The sequence below is a fragment of the Mobula hypostoma genome, chromosome 6, assembly GCF_963921235.1.
Source record: "Mobula hypostoma chromosome 6, sMobHyp1.1, whole genome shotgun sequence".
Lineage (NCBI taxonomy): Eukaryota > Metazoa > Chordata > Chondrichthyes > Myliobatiformes > Myliobatidae > Mobula > Mobula hypostoma.
Window position 1 is genome coordinate 119,330,071 of NC_086102.1, and position 19,467 is coordinate 119,349,537.

Consider the following 19,467-nt stretch of genomic DNA (forward strand, 5'->3'; position numbering starts at 1 on the left):
GCCCAGATGATGAGACTCAAGGACAGCCTTTTCCCCACCGATATCAGATTTCTGAACCAAGTATTTCTTTCATATCTCCTTCCCAATGGTGCTACCACATTTAGACACCTAATTCTACCTCTCTGGGTTATTCCGTTATTGTACCACATTTCTCTTTGCTTTACTGCAGTTTGCACTGTTAAACTTGGCACAATTCTGCTGTTTTGCACTCATTGCTGTATTTGTTGTTGCATTTATCATTATGCGAATACTGTGAACTCTGTGAGTTTCACATGAACGAGGAATTTTATTGCACCCTGTTGGATGTGACAAGGCCCCATGCCACCAGGTTCAGGAACAGTTATCACCCTATAACCATCAGGCTTCTGAAGCAACATGGGATAACTTCACTCACCGCGACCTATGGACTCACTTTCAAGGAATCCACAACTCACGTTCTCAGTATTACTTATTTACTTTTAAAATTTATCATTGGCATAATTCATCCTCTTCTGCACAATTTTTGTCAGTCTTTGTTGTATATAGTTTTTCATAAATTTTATTGTTGTTTATTATTTTCCTGTAAACGTCTGCAAGAAAATGACTCTCAAGGTAGTATATGGTGCCATATACAGTATGTACTTTGATAATAAATTTATTTTCATCTTTGAACTTTTGAACTAATCCGTTATAAGTCTGACCTGGATGTGAAACACCTTTTTTCATTGAACTGTTTCTTTTTGCGTGTGTCATCCCAGTCTGGACAATAATTCCAGTCCCCACAACTAAAACTGACAATGCTCACCCTATGGGCTATCACCTTTATGATTTGAGCAGTGCCTTAGCTCTGATCCCTGCAGTGATGGTGGGCTCTGTGAGGGATTTTTCCTGGGCAGCTCTGGTAGGATAAGTTGTGGTTGCCAGAGTTGCCTTCATCAGGGACAGAGGGAGATGGGTGTGGTAGGTGAGATAGGTAAAGCCCATGTACAATGGGGAGTTAGCACGTGGAGGGTGACTCAGTCTGAGCTGGGAGGAGTGTGTGTGGTAGGACAGGCCGACGTGAGTTGGGCATGGCCGGTATGATGGGGGAGGCCAGTGTGAGGAGGGGGAGTGCAGTGCATTTGGAATGAGCAGCAGCTCCTTGCTTGACGTTAAAGGAGAGAACAGCCTGATAGATGCCACAGACTAAAGAGGAGGTAATCAATTCTGGAATTGGGGGTAGGTGAAGAAATGGAAGTTTATAGTCTGTTTTTCGGGGGGGGTGCGGGTGGGAAGAGACGGAGTCCAGAATTTGTGGTGATGGGGATGGGGGAACAGTCAGCTCCCATTCCTTGTTGTCTGTGAGGTGAACACAAGAGATTCCGCAGATGGTGGAAATGCTGAGTAACACACACAAACTGCTGGAGGAACTCAGCAACTCGGGCAGCATCTATGGAGGGGAATAAACATCGACGTTAATGGCCGAGACCCTTCATCGGGACTGGCAGTTCCAATGGAGGGTCTTGGCCCGAAATGTTGACTATTTATTCCCCTCCATCGATGCTACCTGACTTGCAGAGTTCCTTCAGCATTTTGCATGTTGCTTGTCAGGTGGGATGATTCTACAATAAGAGTATCACAGAGACATCTGCTTATTGTTTATACTTCTTATTCTGCCTGGATTTGGGGATTATCTTTGAACAAGCAGTCCAAATAGTGAGAAAATGCCATAGAAACTCAGCAGGTCAAGCTACATCTGTGGAAAGGAATGTACAAACAATATTTCAGGCCAAGACTCTTTGCCCACCTAACCAGCTGAGTTCCATCAGCACTGTGTGCTTGGTTGTTCACATTCTTGTGTATTGGTTTCTCTGTAATGTTCACTGCTGAGGTAATGGTTTCTCTGTAGCAGTGATGTTTGGGTTATGGCTGGAGATAACAGGACTATAGTATGCATGTTAGTCAATTGGAGGTTGTTGCTTTGTCTTGTGTACCTGGAAGGATGTTTGCTCGCGGTCTTTTGTCGAGGAGAGATGAAGAGGGAAGACGCGTGTGGAGAGAGCTGGTAGACCACTGGACGAAGTGGACTGAGATCCGAAAGTCAGCGACACTCAGAGGAGATCGATGGTGGAAGAATGACGACTGAGTGATCTCCAATGTGAACTTTTGACTTGAATTGGGCCCTTTTTTATTTTCATTACTAACCCTATATTCAGATTAAGATTTATAAAGTTCAATCACTTAATTGCATATGGTGTACTGTCTGATATTTTGCACTGTGGGTTTGTAACTGGGGGTACATTACACAGCATCCACACAAACATGATTACCTAATTTGGCGGGGCCAAAGGTTGTTTCCCCTAGACGAACACGAGCTGGGCGAGCTCAAGGGTTACACTTGTGTTTATTCAAATAGTCACATTCACTCCTTACTAATGTGTACAATTGTCTTTTGAAAGCTATAACTGAACTGCTTCCAGAAGTATCCTGGGAGTACATTTTGAATCACAGCAATCCACGTGCAGAGAAATCTCCCCCTTTCCCACTGATAATCACCCTATTTTGTGTCCTTTCTTGTTGAACTGTAAGAGGCTAGCACAAATATCACAGAATCCTTCACCTGCAACCACTTCAGTTAAATTGTAATCACAACCCAAGTTGGTATTTCACTTCAATCATCACTTAATAAAATAAAAATAGTTTTCCGGTGTATTCCAGGTTATGAAACAAGGTAGAACATAAATCTGCTTTGATCCCACTGGTACAATGACATTCAATATCATTTCCCAAGCGACTCATTTGTAATTAGAATCACTGGGACAATGGACTATTTCTTGATGCTTGACATTAACGCTTAAGATTAGAAACACGCTTAATTATTTATTGATTTAATTTTACAAATGCAAGATGAGAAGCTGCTCTGGCAATCCTGCCTGCTGCCCAGCTTTTTGCAGTTTATTCTCGATTTGAAAGCGCAAATGTGCACTTTCTGATATCGCAAAGGTCACTTCCAACTTACTAGAATTGCTCGACTAATTGGGAGTGTTGAAAAGGAGGAAAGGTAACAGTCTTTTAGAGTGGATTAAACATAGAATTATAACCAATTTACAATGCAGAGATTTAGTCCAACAGGTCAGTGTGGGTGTTAAACATTTTCCTCTTTATTGTTAATCCTGTCCAATACTTCCTTCCTCATTTCAGTTCTGAAGTGAACTGAACAAACCCATGGAGCTCATTGGCTCTTTTCTGGGACATTGCTCAAGACAGGGTCAAGGGGCACCATGACCGCGACTACTCAGTGCCCTGTCGGACATACCCCTGGGTGCAGTTGGCATGGCATGGATGGCATTCTCGGTTGGAGTCGGCATACTTGAAGATGAATCCACTGGCACCATGAAGACCATCAGGACACTTCTCCACACAGTTGGGACCGTCCTTGTAGTGCAAGCACTTGGTACAGTGGTCGGGGCCCTGGCGTACAAACAAACATTGATTAATTCGTAAAATGTACTACTACTCTGAGAGAATTCAAACGTGACGAAACATCAAATCGTTCAGATCAAGAGTTCAGTCCAAAGAAGGAGTGACAACCAACAATTAAAAAAAGGGTTAAGTCTCAGCAATTCCTAATCCATGCAGAAAGAGCGAGCTAATGTTTCAGTTATAAGACTCTTTGTCAGAGATGTACTTGATTTGGAATATTAAACCCTGTTTCTTTTCTCATTGATGCTGCCTGACCTACTGAGTACTTACACTATTTTCTCTTATTTCAAACCAAGCAACTGCATCCTTTTTTCACATTCATTGACAACCTGTTTTGATAATTTGGCTAAGGGGACCAAAGGTAACATTGCCAAGATGGCTGATGAGACAGAACTGAATAGGAGTATGTATCAGGGTCAAGGACAGCAATGTTAGATCTGGTGTAATGTAAGGTTATTTGTTCAGTATAGAGAACAGAACTGTTGGGTATTGATCAAATAGTACCATGAGATATAGGAGCAGAATCAGGCCATTTGGCCCATCTAGCTTTTTCTGCCATTCAATTATAGCTGATCTTTTTTCTTGACACTGTTCTCCATAACCATTAACCCATTTTACAAGTCAAAATCCAATTAATCTGTGCATTAAGTACATCCAATGACTTGGCTTTCACAGCCCTTTGTGGCGACGAATGCCACAGGTTTGTCACCCTCTGATTGAAGAAATTCCTCCCCAGGTCAATGTTAAACCTCCAAGAGGACCACTTGTCGTGGTTTGGAGGCTTGCGTGTCTCAATGACCCAGAGAGCTATGTTGGCTGGAGTCAGGGCTTTATGTTTTGGCTCTTGGTAGGGTCACCCACACCAAACAGGTCAAAGGGTAGAGGACTAAGAGTGGTCCACCAGTCCTCCAGGTTCGGGGGTTCAGCTCAGAGCTTATAATCCTGACTGGTAAAATAAAATTGTTACCAAAGCAGCAACAAAGAATCCTTCTACATCTGATTGTGATGGTGGTCCTGAGTCGGCACTTGGGACTTGCATGACTGACAGTAATGAAATCTGAGAGGAAGCTACTGGCACAATGAAGGAAGCCGTGAACATTGCCAGAGCTAGAGGACCTTCATTGCTGCCCCAAATGCCAGTGGTATAGCAGGGAGTAAGTATGTCAATGTTAAAGGGACATCCTTTTATTCTGAGGCTGTGCCCTTGGATCCTGGAATTTCCTATAAATGGAAATATCTGCATCTGGTAGGTTTCAGTGAGATCCTCCCCATCCTTCTGAACTGCACTGAGGACCGGCCCAGAAATATCGAACACTCCTCTTAGGTTGAGCCTCTCATGCCTGGGATCATTCTTGTGAATCTCCTCTGCAGTCTCTCCAGGATCAGTGCACCCCTTCCTTAGATATGGGGCCCAAACAGCGAGAGACTGAGACATGCTGATGTTCAAAGGGAACTAGATTCCTTGGTACACAAATCACAGACAACCAACACAAGGCATGCGGCCTTAAAGCATAGGCGAAGAGTCAGGCCACTTGGCCCATCAAGTTTGCTCCTCCATTCAATGGTGGCTGATTTATTATCCCTCAACCCTAATCTCCTGCCTTCTCCCTGTCATTGTTAAGGCCCTTACTAATCAAGAACCTATCAACTTTCATCTCAACTCCACTGAATGACTGTATGTATAGCAGGCAATTAGGAAGATAAACAGTATACTGGCCTTGATTGCATGACAATTTGAATACAGAGTAAAGATACCTTCCTGCAATTATCTAGGGCCTTGGTGTGACTGCATATGGAAGACTGTGTGTAGATCTGACCTCTGTACCTACTTATTATTGGAAAAGTGCAACAGATTTACCACACGGGTTCCTGGGATGGTGGGTCTATCATACAAGGACGAATTGGCAAAACAAATCTCCTGGTACTATTGTAAAGCAGTGGCACCATGGCATAGGCAGTAGAGCTGCTGCCTCAGAGCTCCAGTGGTTCAGATTCTATCCTGACCTCCTAAATGACTGCTCTAGCTTCTTCCCACATTTCAAAAGACGTGCACATGGGTTAAACTGATTCCTAGGAATTGCACCATATGTAGGTGGGTGTTAGAATCATGGGGGACTGAAGGGACTTGGGGGAGAATAAAACTGGATTAGCTTAGCCCTTGTAAATGGGTGCTCAATAGTTTGCACAAACAGAATGGGCCAATGTGCCTGTTTCAGTGTGGCATAAATCTAAGACTCTAAGAGTTGGGAAGTTCTCCTGAAATGCTTTTCTATATTAATGCCTCAGTGATTGCAACAGAAAGAGAGCATCTGGGATTTAGCCTCTATCCCATCTACATTTTCGCTATGCTTGTATCTATCTGAATGCCTTATAAATGTTGCTATTGTACCTACCACTACCATTCCTCCATTAACTCATTCAGTGTACTTACCACCCGCTATGTGGAATACATGCCCCTCTGGTCCCTTTTAAAATCTACCCCCCTCACTTTAAATCTGTGTCCTGTTAGAAAATGACTGTGACCATACACCCCATCTTTGCTCCTCATGATTTTATAAACCTCGATAAATTCATCCCTCAGCCTCCTATGTGCCAGGGAAAGCAGTACCAGCCCATCCAGATTCTCCTCACAATTCAAACCTTCCGGTCCTGGAAACATATCCGTGAATCTTTTCTATATCCTCTCCGGCTTCCAGAATTGTGGCATCCTCCTGTGCAAAAAGTCCGTCTACCGTGAGAAAAATACTTCCAATCATCTCCAATCGGGGATCTCATTGAAACCTACCGAATGTTAAAAGGACCAGATAGGATGGATGTGGAGAGGATGTTTCCAATGGATATCCAGAATTAGAAGGAACAGTCTCAACATTGAGGGGCGATCCTTTAGAACAGAGGTAAGGAGGAATTTTTTTTAGACAGAGAGTAGTAGATCTGTAGAATGCTCTGCCACAGACTGCGGTGGAGGCCAAATTTGTGTGTATATTTGAGGCGGAAGTAGATTGTTTCCTGATTGATCAGGGCATCAAAGGATATGGCGAAAAGGCAGATGTATAGGGTGAAATGGGATCCGGGATCAGCTATAATGGAATGGTGGAACAGACTCGATGGGCTGAATGGCCTAATTCTGCTCCTATGTCTTATGGTCTAACCAAGCAGAATGTAGGAATCCATAATTAACAACTCAATCCAAATTTTGTTGACAAATCTTACTCCAATTTACAGAAAGTAATATATTTTAAATGGGGCCATGCTCCACTCTCCTTTTTGGCAGCCTATAGAATTCTCCTTCTCAATTAATGGTTTAAAGAGTTCACAGTCACATGATCATCAACTCCTGCTCTGAGCAACCACCAGCAGGTACGAACTCTTTCCTTAACTTGTGGGCTTCATCTCAATTAAGTGGGGAGCTGCCCTTATGTTTCTTGAAGGCAGCCTGCAGGTTTGCAGCAGCCAAGATGGTGGCACCCTCTCCTAAGTCTGATGGTGTTGGTGGCTGATGTCACACAGCAATGCAACTTGCATAAATTACGATGGGCTCTCAGAAAGATTAAACATCAGGCAGAAGGTGTAGAAGCTTGAAGTCCTACACCACCAGGTTCAAGAACAGCTACTTCCCTTCAACCATTCAGTTTGTGAACCAACCTGATCACTAAGTTTGACACAACTATGACCACTTTGATCACATTGCAGTAAAATGGATATTTTTTGTTCTAATTATGTTCTTCCTTGTAAAAAATATGTATAATGCATGTTTACTTCTGAATGAAGAGATGTGCCTGTGACACTGCTGCATTTTTCATTTCACCTGTGCATAAATATACAGTACTTGTGCATATGACAATGAATTCGTCTCTGACTTTTGACTTTGAACTTGAGCCTCTCACAAGAGGCTGATCAGACTTTGCGCTTAATGACTTTGTTTTCAAAAAGTGCCTCACTTTAGAAACACAAATAATTATTATAGCAGTTCTGGAGTCTGTGAGGCACCGTAATTTCCACATTGCTTTAATCAATTTATATGCCCCCCTGGCCCCCCTGACCCCTCCTGTCTTGAATTCTTAACAAAATTAATGTCTTCTCCACTTAAAATTTTAATGCATATGATGTCCATTTCCATCCCCCGAACCCAAAGTATATAATGAAACATCATTTACCCCATCAAAATGTTATGTTGAAAATGAGTTTGCTATATCAGAAACCATCGTTAATGACAATAATTGGATTTCAATGTCAAACATTTCATTATGAATGCAATTGCATTATAACAATACTGGCTGCACTGCAAAAAATCATGGCATTTGGCCTGGGGAGCTGCTATTTTGAGTTGGTTGTGTGGAAAATAAAGGCCATCAAATCGCAAGGGGATGTTGGAGGCCCAATGACATTGTCCTGAGCTGGTAAAACCTCAGGGTAAACAAATGGTCCTATTGCACACTAAACAAATCGCTCTGCTGTAAACTGGGTAATTGTCTGCAGTGATGTTTCTCCCAAGCATTGCTAATCTCTCACTGCTCTCCTATGGTCCCAATAGTAACCTCATCGTTGTTCCAGGGCCTGCGACAGCAAGAACAAGCTTAGAAGCAGCAAGGATGCAGACCTTGCAAATGTTACCGCAGCTGTTGGGGACAGGAGGCAGGGTGGGGTTCTCCCAATGATCGTTCAGCATGTAAAGGATGATCATGTCCCTGAATTTGTAGGTTAGTGTTCAATGTGCTCTTCCAAAATGCAGTGGCAGCTAAATTTGTGCACACACCCCTCCCTCTCTGCTGACAAACTCCAACAGTAACAGATCAGAGTTAACTGTTCCCTTTGCCTTATGAAAATAATCACAAACACCACCTTTCATAACTATTCCAAAGAAACATACAACTTTTGAAAATAGGTCCTTAATATTTTGTGAACTTAAATACTTAACTACATAAGAAACAGTAGGTCTCAGACATTCAACCCTTAGAGCCTGTACTTGTACTTTGAATCAATGGATTTATAAAATAGAAATTATTTTGGAAAAAAAAATTGTTGAAGTGGGGAAATAGATAAGGGCAAACTAGTTGACGTGATGTACTTTGCACATTCAGTCAGCCTTTGATTAGGTATTACACACAAGACTATTAATCAAAGTTTCTGCAGAATGTACTGGCAAGGATTGAGGATATCAAAGCTCGCTGAAATAAGCTGGTGTGAGTTCTGGCTAAGATGCAGAGAGACTTCATCTGGCACAGAGAGTTTGACTAAGCATGGAATGTACTGTCAGCTCATCCACCTTGGCAGAAAAAATGTAGAAAGGGAAGATATTTTTAACTACTGGATCCATGACTTGGTGACCAACAGACTGTAATCAGTAAGGATGGACAGCCACGCCTCAGCCACGATTATGCTAAACACCGGTGCCCCACAAGATAGTGTCCTTAGCCCTGTATGTTCGAGACTGCATGGCCAGATTCTGCTCTAACTCTGATTATAAGTTTGCAGATGATACCACCGGTGTGGGCCATATCTCAAATAATGATGAATTGGAATATAGGAAGGAGATAGAGACCCTAGCGACATGGTGTCATGACAAAATGCCTGGCCACTGACTCGGGGGAGTGGGGGGGATGCGCGGAGTGGTACACATGCTTCTATTTACGAAAATGGTGCTGAGGTTCAAAGGGCTAAGAGCTTCGAATTCCTTTGAGAGAAATTCACCAATACCCAACAACATACTGTAGATGCCATGGCCAAGAAAGCTTACCAATGCCTCTACTGCTTCAGGGGATAAAGAAATTTAGTATATTTCCTTTCACTGTACTAATTTTTATCAATGTGTTGTATAAGGCATACCATCCTATCTGGAAGTATCATGGTTTGGTGTGGCAATTATTCTGCATGTGACCACAAAAAAACTACACAGCATTGTGGCACAGTTCAGCACATCATGGAAACCAGCCTCTCCTCCATGGACTCAATCTTTGTCTTTTACTGCTGTACCATTGAGAGCATACTCAATTGTCCCGTGTCGGACCGCAAAGCACTCCAGCGTGTGGTGAAAACTGCCCAGCGGATAATCGGCACCCAATTACCCACCATTGAGAACATCTACCATAAACGCTGCCTGGGCAGGGCGAAAAGCATTATCAAGGATGCATCTCACCCTAACCATGGACTTTTTACTCTCCTCCCATCCGGTAGGCGCTACAGGAGCCTCCATTCCCACACCGGCAGGCACAGGAAGAGCTTCTTCCCTGAGGCTGTGACCTTGCTGAACCTCACATCACAGCATTAAGCAGTATTGCACCCATATTTTACTTTTTATTCGCAATTATTTTGTAAATAACACTATTCTTTGCATTTCTGGTTAGATGCTAACTGCATTTCATTGGCTTTGTATCTGTACTCAGCACAATGACAAGAAAGTTGAATCTAATCTAATTTAATCTATACTTCTAGCTGCCTCAGTAAAGCAATCAGCATAATCAAAGACCCCACCCACCCTGGACATCCCTCTTCTCCCCTCTCCAACTGGGCCAAAGATACAAAAGCTTGAAAGCTACCACCAGGCTTGAGGATAGCTTTTATCCCGCTGTTATAAGACTATTGAATGGTTCCCTAGAATGATAAGATGGACTATTGACCTCACAATCTACGTTGTTGTGACATTACATTTTACTGTCTACCCGCAGTGCACTTTCTCTGGACTGTAACACTTTATTCTGCGCTCTGATATCATTTGTACTACGTCGTAATGAACTGATCTGCACGGATGTACACAAGTTTCAAGCTGCACCTTGGTACATGTAACAATAATTTACCAGTTTAAATGGTGAGAGGTTGAAGGGGGTTGATGTTCACAGGGACTACTATGCCAGTGAACACATTGCTGTGATGTAGCATCAGTTACAGCCACCAATTAGTGGCTGTATGCAGGTCTGTTCTGCAAGGGGTTTTGAGCAGAAGACTAGAGATATCTTGCTCCAAGTGTGTTGGCATGGGTGCAACCACACTTGGAAAATTATGCACAGGTCTGGTCCATCTGGCCAAATAAGGGGTTATTTTGTATTAAAAGAATGCAGTGTAGTTCAGCACATTGATTTTGATGGTGGTCTGGATGTAGTAGGAGAAAATAGGCAGACCGGGCCTATACTCGCTGGAGTTTGGAAGAAGAAAGTGTGACCCCATGCAGCAAGTAGCGTTCTTTCTAGGCTCACCAATGTGGACATGAGGAAGGTACAGGATGTCCCAGTCTCAAAACAGGCTCACTAGATGTCCAAAAAAGTAACGAGAAATAATTCCCTATTTGAGATGGTGGTGAAATTCTCCACCCAGGAGAGCTCTGGGTGCACTTTTGCTGAGTACATTCATGCTAGAGCTCAATAGATGTTTGGGTTGAGGTGAACAGAGGAGGTGTGGGGTTAGTGCAGGATGGTGGTTTCAAGGCAAAAGATTTGCCATGAACACATTGACAGGGAGGAGCAGGCAAGGGAGCTGCTGGTCCCCTCTTGCCCCTATTTCTTATATGTTTTGGTATCAAACCCTCTCATCAAACCACCACCCCACCCCGCCCCCGACACTCATCTCAAACCATGAATTGTTTTCTGGAAAATTCCACCGGCCATTCAGACTGTGTGCCCACAAGATTTGCAGCCTTGCCATTCTGGTCCTCTGGGGTGGGACACCTCAACTCTGATCAAAACCCTTCTTACAACCACAGTGTCACTGCCTGAAAATACACCACCCCACACCCCACCACCCCCCACCATCCATCCAGAGCTACAGCTGTACCATCCAGGAACCTGACTCCTCACAATCCGAATTCACTTCTCCCACCCAGAGTAATCCAGCCAGATCCTAATTTAGCACCAGCCCAGTGCACCCATAGCCCATCCAACCCGCATACAGAACCGTAGCACTTTCCTCCCCGCCCCCACTCACCCAGAGACCAGTCTCCCCACTATACCCAGACCTCTGACTCCCCTCCACATCCAGAGCCCTGAGATCTGAGGGAGGCATAATAGTGTCGTGGTTACCATAACGCTAGTACAGTGCAGGCGACCTGGTTTCAATTCCCACCGCTGTCTGTAAGGAGTTTGAACGTTTCCCTCATGACTGGGTTGCTGCATGTGAATGTCCTTGGACCATTCTGCAAGGATCCCAAATAGCCCTCTCTGTGAACTTTGACCTCCCCTCCCCCTTGCATCCCTCTCCTTCGGACGCCACCTTGGTATTTCCTTCTCGTAATGTTAGTGGAATAATTACTTCTCACTGAATGGAAATCTGCACATCCATCCGTAATTAATGAGGAAAAATTATACACCATCATCACCTTTTTCCCCCACTGTTTTCATTCCGTAAATTAACAGCCCAAGCATATTAAAGGAAAGAATCAAAGGGAAATACACCAATGTATATGCAGATATAGTTAATGAAATGTATAATATGCCCGCATATCTGTGGGAGAGATCTGATCACTTATTAACTAGAAATGGGTTTAGTCTGCATCCAATTAAATCAAGGCCACTGGGTTCTGAAGCATAAATTTGCTTCTACTTTTTCAGTGGTGTCTATGCCTCATTAACTCTTTAGACTCTATCAGTGGGATCAGCAGCTTTGCTGATGTTGAATATCTGCAGAAGAGTCCAGCGCATCACAATAGGTAATATTCTAAAAGCAGTGAAGCCTTCAGCACAAAGCACTGTTATTGCTCTTCATCGTTTAAAGGAGACTGTTATAGCAGCATTGCTATCAGACTTAAAGTATTTCCTTCTTTACAAAAAAGTCGAACGTCATAGATTAAGACGATAATTGCCATGTAATTTCTATTTGATGCCAACTTGCTTGGCTTGCCAGTGATGGAATCTCTTCCACTAATTCATATATGTTGTATTTAATTCTGTGACACATCTTGCTGATTTATTTACTCAACCATTTCCCTTATCTGACCTACTATGGTATGTCAGAGAATGTGTTTTATTAACCTCAAGCAGAGTATACACAGTAGTTAATGAGAAATTATTTATGTGTGAATCAGGAACTTTGTTAGTGGCCTAGCCACTGTTCCCAGGCTCATAACATATTGTTTCCAAATGCCTTCAGGTCCATTGGCCACATATATCCGCCACAGGTTTTTATTGTAAACATCTGAAAGTGGACAATGCAGACACATTGGCTGCAACACAGATTACAGGTGAATAAATATAACCACAAGAAATCCTGCAGGTGCTGGAAATCCAGAGTAACACACACAAAATGCTGGAGCAACTCAGCAGGTCAGGCAGCATCAATGGAAATGAATAGAGCTGATGTTTTGTGCTGAGATCCTTCATCAGGAATAAGTCTGAGTCCTCTGGCTGGTCTACATGAAGATCACTCAGAATGGAAACAAATGTCATGAAGCTCATCAATGTGAACTTTTGGAAACTTCGGACTTTCAATGAAGTAAAGAACTTACATCTTCAGTACTTGGTGTTTGTGACACGAACATTGGAATGTAATCTGCTTATTATTGTCACGTGTACAGAAATACAATGGGATGCTTTGTTTTGTGTGCCAAAGCCTCCTCGTATGTTAACCTCTTCATTCCCTGAATCATCCTTGTAAACTTCCTCTGGACTCTTTCCAATGATAACACATCCTTTCTGAGATACGGGGCCCAAAACTGTTGACAATATTCCAACTGCGGCCTGACTAGTGTTTTGTAAAGATTTAGCATTACTTCCTTGCTTTTATATTCTATTCCCTTTGAAATAAATGCCAACATTGCATTTGCCTTCTTTACCACAGACTCAACCTGTAAATTAACCTTTTGGGGGTATTGCACAAGGACTCCTAAGTCCATTTGCACCTCTGATGTTTGAACGTATAATCCGCACTATTGTTCCTTTTACCAAAATGCATTATCACACATTTCCCAACACTGTATTTCATCTGTCACTTTTTTTGCCCATTCTTCCAATTTGTCTAAGTCCTGCTGCAATTTCTTTGCTTCCTCAGTACTACCTACCCCTCCACCTATCTTCATATTATCCGCAAGCTTTGCCACAAAACCATCAATTCCATTATCCACAATCATTGGCAAACAATGTGAAAAGTCACGGTCCCAATACTGACCCCTGAGGAACACCACTGGTCACTGGCAGCCAATCAGAAAAAGCCCCCTTTATTTCCACTGGCTGCCTCCTGCCTGTCAGCTATTCCTCTATACATGCCAATATCTTTCCTGTAACGCCATAGGATTTTATCTTGTTGAGCAGATTCATGTGTACACCTTATCAAATGCCTTCCAAAAATTCCTGAGTGGGCTCAAGCACAAGCTGCTCTAAAAAGAGTCGATGTTTTGTGCCAAGATCCTTCATCCTTCATATAGTATTATGTTTGCAGAGAGTGAACACTATAGGTGGACAACCTAAATATTAAATTGAGCAGGAATAGGCAGTTCCTCCTGCCCCACTCTTCGTCTTGGACATGCCTAACCTCCTGCTTCTCTGCCTGTTTCCTGGACCATCCTCTTATCCCCAGGTGCAAACTTACTTCCACCCCACCTGCCCCAAACGAACTTGCATCTGAATGCTATTCAACCAAGTAGAAACACACTGCAGTAGCGCGGACCTCAAAAGAAAGAAGAACATCACCTTTTCAAAGTATTCAGACGCCATGGCTATCCAAAACACGTCACCAGAGGGTGTCTTGCCTGGAGGAACAACCTTAACTCCTACTGAACAGACAAGAAAGAGGCTAACCCGAACACACATCGGGAATATTTCTGAAATGATGGCAAGTGTGCTCCAACCACACAGAATAACGGTAGCACACAAGCCCAGCACAACCATCAGAATGCTTGTCCCAAAAGATCCAACAGCCCACCTGGTAAGAACAAACATAATATACCAAATCCAATGTGGAGCCTGCCCTAAATGCTATGTAGGACTGACGGGGAGAAAGCTATCCATGAGACTACATGAACATTGGCGAGCTGTAGGAAGACACAATCCTGTCACTCATTTCAGTACATGAAGACCAAAACAGAAACAAGTACATCTGGGAAACTACAAAAATCCTGGCAGAAGCACTAAACAAGAAATCAATGGAACTCTTGAAAGCTTGGCTCTCAACGGAAGTCTATTAACAACCATCTTGAACTGGATTTAATTTAGGAACCTATGTGTCTGTGGGATCGGGGATGAGGGGTGAACTGTAGACACATGAAGAACCAATGCTCACAATGACCAATAACCAGGGATACAGGCCAGTGGTGATCACTCAGCTATCTGGTTGGCCAGGACCCAGTAGAGACTAGAAACCACTATGACAGCCAATCAATCAGAATAAGTCGGACCAATAAAAACGTGAGCACTCGGCAGAAACTACCCTCAAATGCGCACTGATGATGTCACCTCGACTGGTGACAAAGCGTTTGCGATCTAATCTTCAGGTTTGGTGAACAGCCATAGAAACAAGTGCCCAACCTGAGCTATCAACCTTCTCTCTCATTTCCATCTCTGTTTTGAGTGTGAACCTCTAGAGAAACGAAATCCAAGGGTTCATTGCCTTCTCGGTAAAAGATTTTCTTCTCATCTGCGTCCTGAATTGAGTGCCCCTTACTCTGAGGCAATATCCCTGCTCCTCGACGCCTCAGCTAAAGGAATCATTCTCCCCACACACAACTTACAGGTCATAGGTGATAGGTGTAAGTCAGTGGAAGCCACAGGATTCAAAGTCCAGCAGGAGTCACGGGTAAGCTTTGTGACCTTTAACATTTAGATGGTGTAAATGTATCAACCCTTGGTTTCCTGGAGACCAAAGAGATATTTGGGCCACAGACCTTACACTACAGAAATTGCTTTCCGATTCTGCTCACGTGGTTTATTAAATCCTGTAGTCCCAGTAAATCCCATGTAACACAACGAGAAATCAAACATTAAGGCTGATGAAAGATGTGTTTTGAACGCTATCAAGCACCTCTTCATCTGAGCGACAATCAGCATTTGAAATAACTCACGAGCTGGAGTATGGGAGGAAAAGTCTGAATCTGAAGAATTCATGATTAAAGGAGAAGTCACATCAACTTTCAAAAAGGAAAGTAGATTAGAAGAGGTCAGAGGAGGAAAAGGTACGGAATAGAAGAATAGACTAATCAGTGTAAATAATGTAAATAAAATGCCTGTGTACTTGTAAAACACAGGCTGTGATTTTGTTATCACAGCAGTAACTATACATATAAAGAAGGTGCTCACATTTTGCAATGGGCTACAGTCCTGTGCATTGAGCACCATGCTAAGCTGTCACAAAGACTGAAAGGGGCTCCTTACCGTTCCATGACATGTGACCATATCCTCCTCCATCTTTTCACACTGCTCATCGCATTCCATGCAGACTGTACCATTTGCAAATTCTCGAAACTCCCTGAACAAAATGCAAAATGATCATCAGAAGATGCAGTTTAGGGGATTTTACATGGCACTCTTTTTCTTCCCTTTAATAGCCTTTGCAGTATTTACATAGAAGCAATCAAAGGGGTTACATTTAGATTATGTGCATAAATATAAAATTCAGAATCAAGGAGGTATACCAGAATATAAACAAAAAGCTTTTCACACGGTTATCTTCGGACCTTAACTGCTTAAGGGAGCAAACGTGAGCTCACAAATGTTTAACAAGCACAAAGAAAACAACTCTCTGGGGAGGATCTCAGTTGCTTCGAGTCCAGTTTATTTTCCCCATATTAGAGAAGATTAAGGGGAGATACAATGGAGCTGCTTAAAAGGACAGAGTAAATTGGCTGAACTGTTTGAAGCCAAAACAAAGAAACAAAGCAAAACTGCAGCAGGAGTAGGCCATTTGGCCTAAAAAACCTGTTCTGCTGCTTGTCAAGATTATGACTGCCATTCTAACTCAACACCATATTCCCACTCTCTCCTCGTTATTATTGTGTTTCAAAAATCTATCAGTCGCCTTTTAATCATATCAGAATAAAGGGACTGATACTCAAATAAGTAGGAATTTTTTTTAAAGTGGGTCGTGAATCTGTGGAATTTGTCACAACAGAGGGCTGTGGAAGCCAAATCATTGGGTGTATTTAAGGCTGAGATCGATAGCTTCTTGACTGGGAAAGGGATTAAGGTAGGAGACTGGGTTGAAAAATAAATCAGCCATGTTTGGATGGTAAAACAGACTCAATGGGTAGAATGGCTTAATTCTGCTCCTACATCTTGTGGTTGTATAGATCATCAGACTGATTCCTGGGATGGTAGGTCTATTGAATGTGGAAAGACTGAGTTGACAGGATCTTATTAAAACATCCAATGAAAAACTGGATGTGTGGAGGATGTTTCCCTGACATGGCGTCTAATCCAGGAGAATACAGAGTAAAATACTGAGATGAGGAGAAATATCGTTATTTAGGGCTGGTGAACCTCTGGAATATTTTATTTGTCACATGTACGGGCGCATCAAAATATACAGTGAAATGTGTTGTTTCATGTCTTCTTTTCAACCATCTGGATCCTGAACCAACCTGCATGACCTTAATTGCTAACTACAACACTATAACCACTTTGCTCACTTTACATTAAAATTGACTTGTTTTGTTCTAATTGTTCTAGTTTTCCCTCTAAAAGCTGATTAATGTTTTTCACGTGAATGCTACTCATATGACGGTATTAACCCGCGATACTGCAGCAGGTAAGATTCCACTGTGGCTGTGCATACATATACTGGTTCACATGACAATTGACTTTGGCATGCTCACTGTAAAGGAAAGGGCAACTGAGCTTCCTAACAAAAACAGAAAAACTCTCAGTATTAAGGCAACTTCTGTGAAAGGAGAAAAGGAGTTGATATTCCAGCTCCAGGATTGTTAATCGGAACTGTTTCTCTTTCCACAGAAACTGGCTGACTTGCTGGGTGTTTCCAGCAGTTCTATTTTTGTTCCAGTTTTCCAGCCTCTGCGGGTTTTTGTTCGATCCTCACGAGAATTCTGTGTTGTCTTCTTCCCTGTTTTTTTGTCTTTGATGGCAAAACATTTCACAGAGGGAAATTATATTGAGATTAGTTTTATTTGTCAGCATCAAAATAAACAGGGAGACATGTTATTTCCTGTCAGTGACCAACACGGTCTGAGGATGTGCTGGGAGCAGCCTGCAGGTGTTGCTATGCTTCCAGCGCCAACATAGTAGGCCTATAACTTACGAGCCTTAACTGTACGTCTCCGGAATGGGGGAAGAAACCAGAGCACCTGGAGAAAAACCTAAGCAGTCCTGGGGAAAATGTAAAAACTCCCTGCAAAGAGCAGTAGGAATTGAACCCTTCAGTGACATCTGGCGCTGTAAAAGCAATTGCGCTAACGATTACACTTCTGAACTGCCTGAGCTGAGCAGTGATGCCACCCAGGTAATTAGAAATCAAAAATAGTGTAGACAGAGCAGTACAGTAAAACTCACCTAGTACGGCTTGCTCAGGAGTTTGCCAGTGGCAGATTACTCGATTTTCCTGATTATTGCATGCTATTGTCTCAACATTCCTCCAGTTTAAATTTTTCATATGTGAGAATATGGTAATAACTTTTCCCAGTGAACCAGCTAAGTTGAAAGGGACCATGCAGACTGAGGCCTCAGAAAGTGTGAAGGGCCATGACAAGTGGAAGGGGAATATGTGAACCAGGGCTGGGGCAAGTGGAAAAGGAGTGTGACAAAGGATTCTTAGTGAGTCAGGGAGCAACAAAGATCTACTTCATGGAAACATGCCCTTCCACCCATCTGATCCATGCCCAGTAAATGTCCAACTATCACAATTTCTGAATATTGTATCACAAGTTATTTGAGTTTTACTGGATAGAAGGCAAGAGCTATGCTACTCGGCAGGAACTTGGGAGAATAAATTGGGAATGGAAGTACTCAGGAAAATGCACAATGGAAGTGTGGAAGTTGTTTAGGGAGCACTTTCTGGGGTTTTGGATAAGTCTGTCCCATTAAGGCAGGGAAAGGATGACATGCTGAAGGAGCCATGGTTGACAAGAGAAGTGAAACATCTTGTCAAGAGGTTTAGGAAGCAAAGATCAGAAAGGGCTCTTGAGGGTGAAAGGGTAGCCAGGAAGAAGCTGAAGAATGGACATAGAAGAACTAGAAAGGGACATGAGAAGTGCTTGGTGAGTAGGATTAAGGAAAACCCTGAGTTTTTGTACACATATATGAAGAACAGGAGGATCGCTGGACTGATCAGGGATAGATAAGGAAACATACACCTGGAGTGGGAGGAGGCAGAGGAGGTTCTTAATGAATCCTCTGCTTCCATATTCACCAGCAAGAGGGATCTTGATGTTTGTGAGGACTGCATGTGCCAGAACATGTCAACGATAAGAAAGAGGAGTGCAGGAATATTTGAAAAAGATTAGGATAGATAAGTCCCCAGGGCTGGATGGGATATACACCAGGTTACTATGGGAAATAAGGGAGGAGATTGTTGTGCTTTTGGTGATGAATAGCACCATATGACTGAAGTGTGGCAAATGGTATTCCTTTGTTCAAGAAAGGGAACAGGGACAACCCTGGGAATTATAGACCTCAGAGTCTTACTTCAGTGGTGGGAAAATTATTGGAGCAGACTCTTAGATACAGAATTTATAAGCTTTTGGAGAAGCATAGTCTGATTAGGAATAGTTAGCATGGCTTTGTGAGGGGCAGATCATGCCTCACAGGTGCGATAAAATTATTTAAGGATATTACAAAGCACATTGATAAAGGTAGAGCAGTGGAGGTGGTGTATATGGATTTTAGTAAAGCATTTGACAAGGTTCCCCATGGTACCTCATTCAGAAAGTCAGGAGGCCTGGGATTCAGGGAAACCTGGCTGTGTGGATTCAGAACTGGCTTGCCCACAGAAGACAGAGGGTGGTAGTAGATAGAGCATATTCTGCCTGGAGGTCAGTGACCAGTAGTGTTCCACAGGGATCTGTTCTGGGACCCCTACTCTTTATGATTTATAGAAATGACTTGGACGAGGAAGTGAAAGCATGGGTTACTAAGTCTGTAGATGGCACGGAGGTTGGTGGAGTTG

General features: G+C 42.9%; 1 protein-coding gene across 6 annotated transcripts in view; it reads right to left on the bottom strand.

Moving 5' to 3' along the window:
• LOC134348348 (receptor tyrosine-protein kinase erbB-4-like) overlaps positions 1–19,467 on the bottom strand; it is a 1,006,440-nt gene that overhangs the window by 278,455 nt on the left and 708,518 nt on the right. For all 6 annotated transcript variants that reach the window (XM_063051562.1, XM_063051560.1, XM_063051559.1 and 3 more), the window contains exons 14-15: positions 15,726–15,819; positions 3,275–3,429 (exon numbers count right to left, since the gene is read on the bottom strand). In XM_063051562.1, the coding sequence (XP_062907632.1) occupies positions 3,275–3,429; positions 15,726–15,819 (249 nt within the window). The remainder of the gene's footprint in view (positions 1–3,274; positions 3,430–15,725; positions 15,820–19,467) is intronic.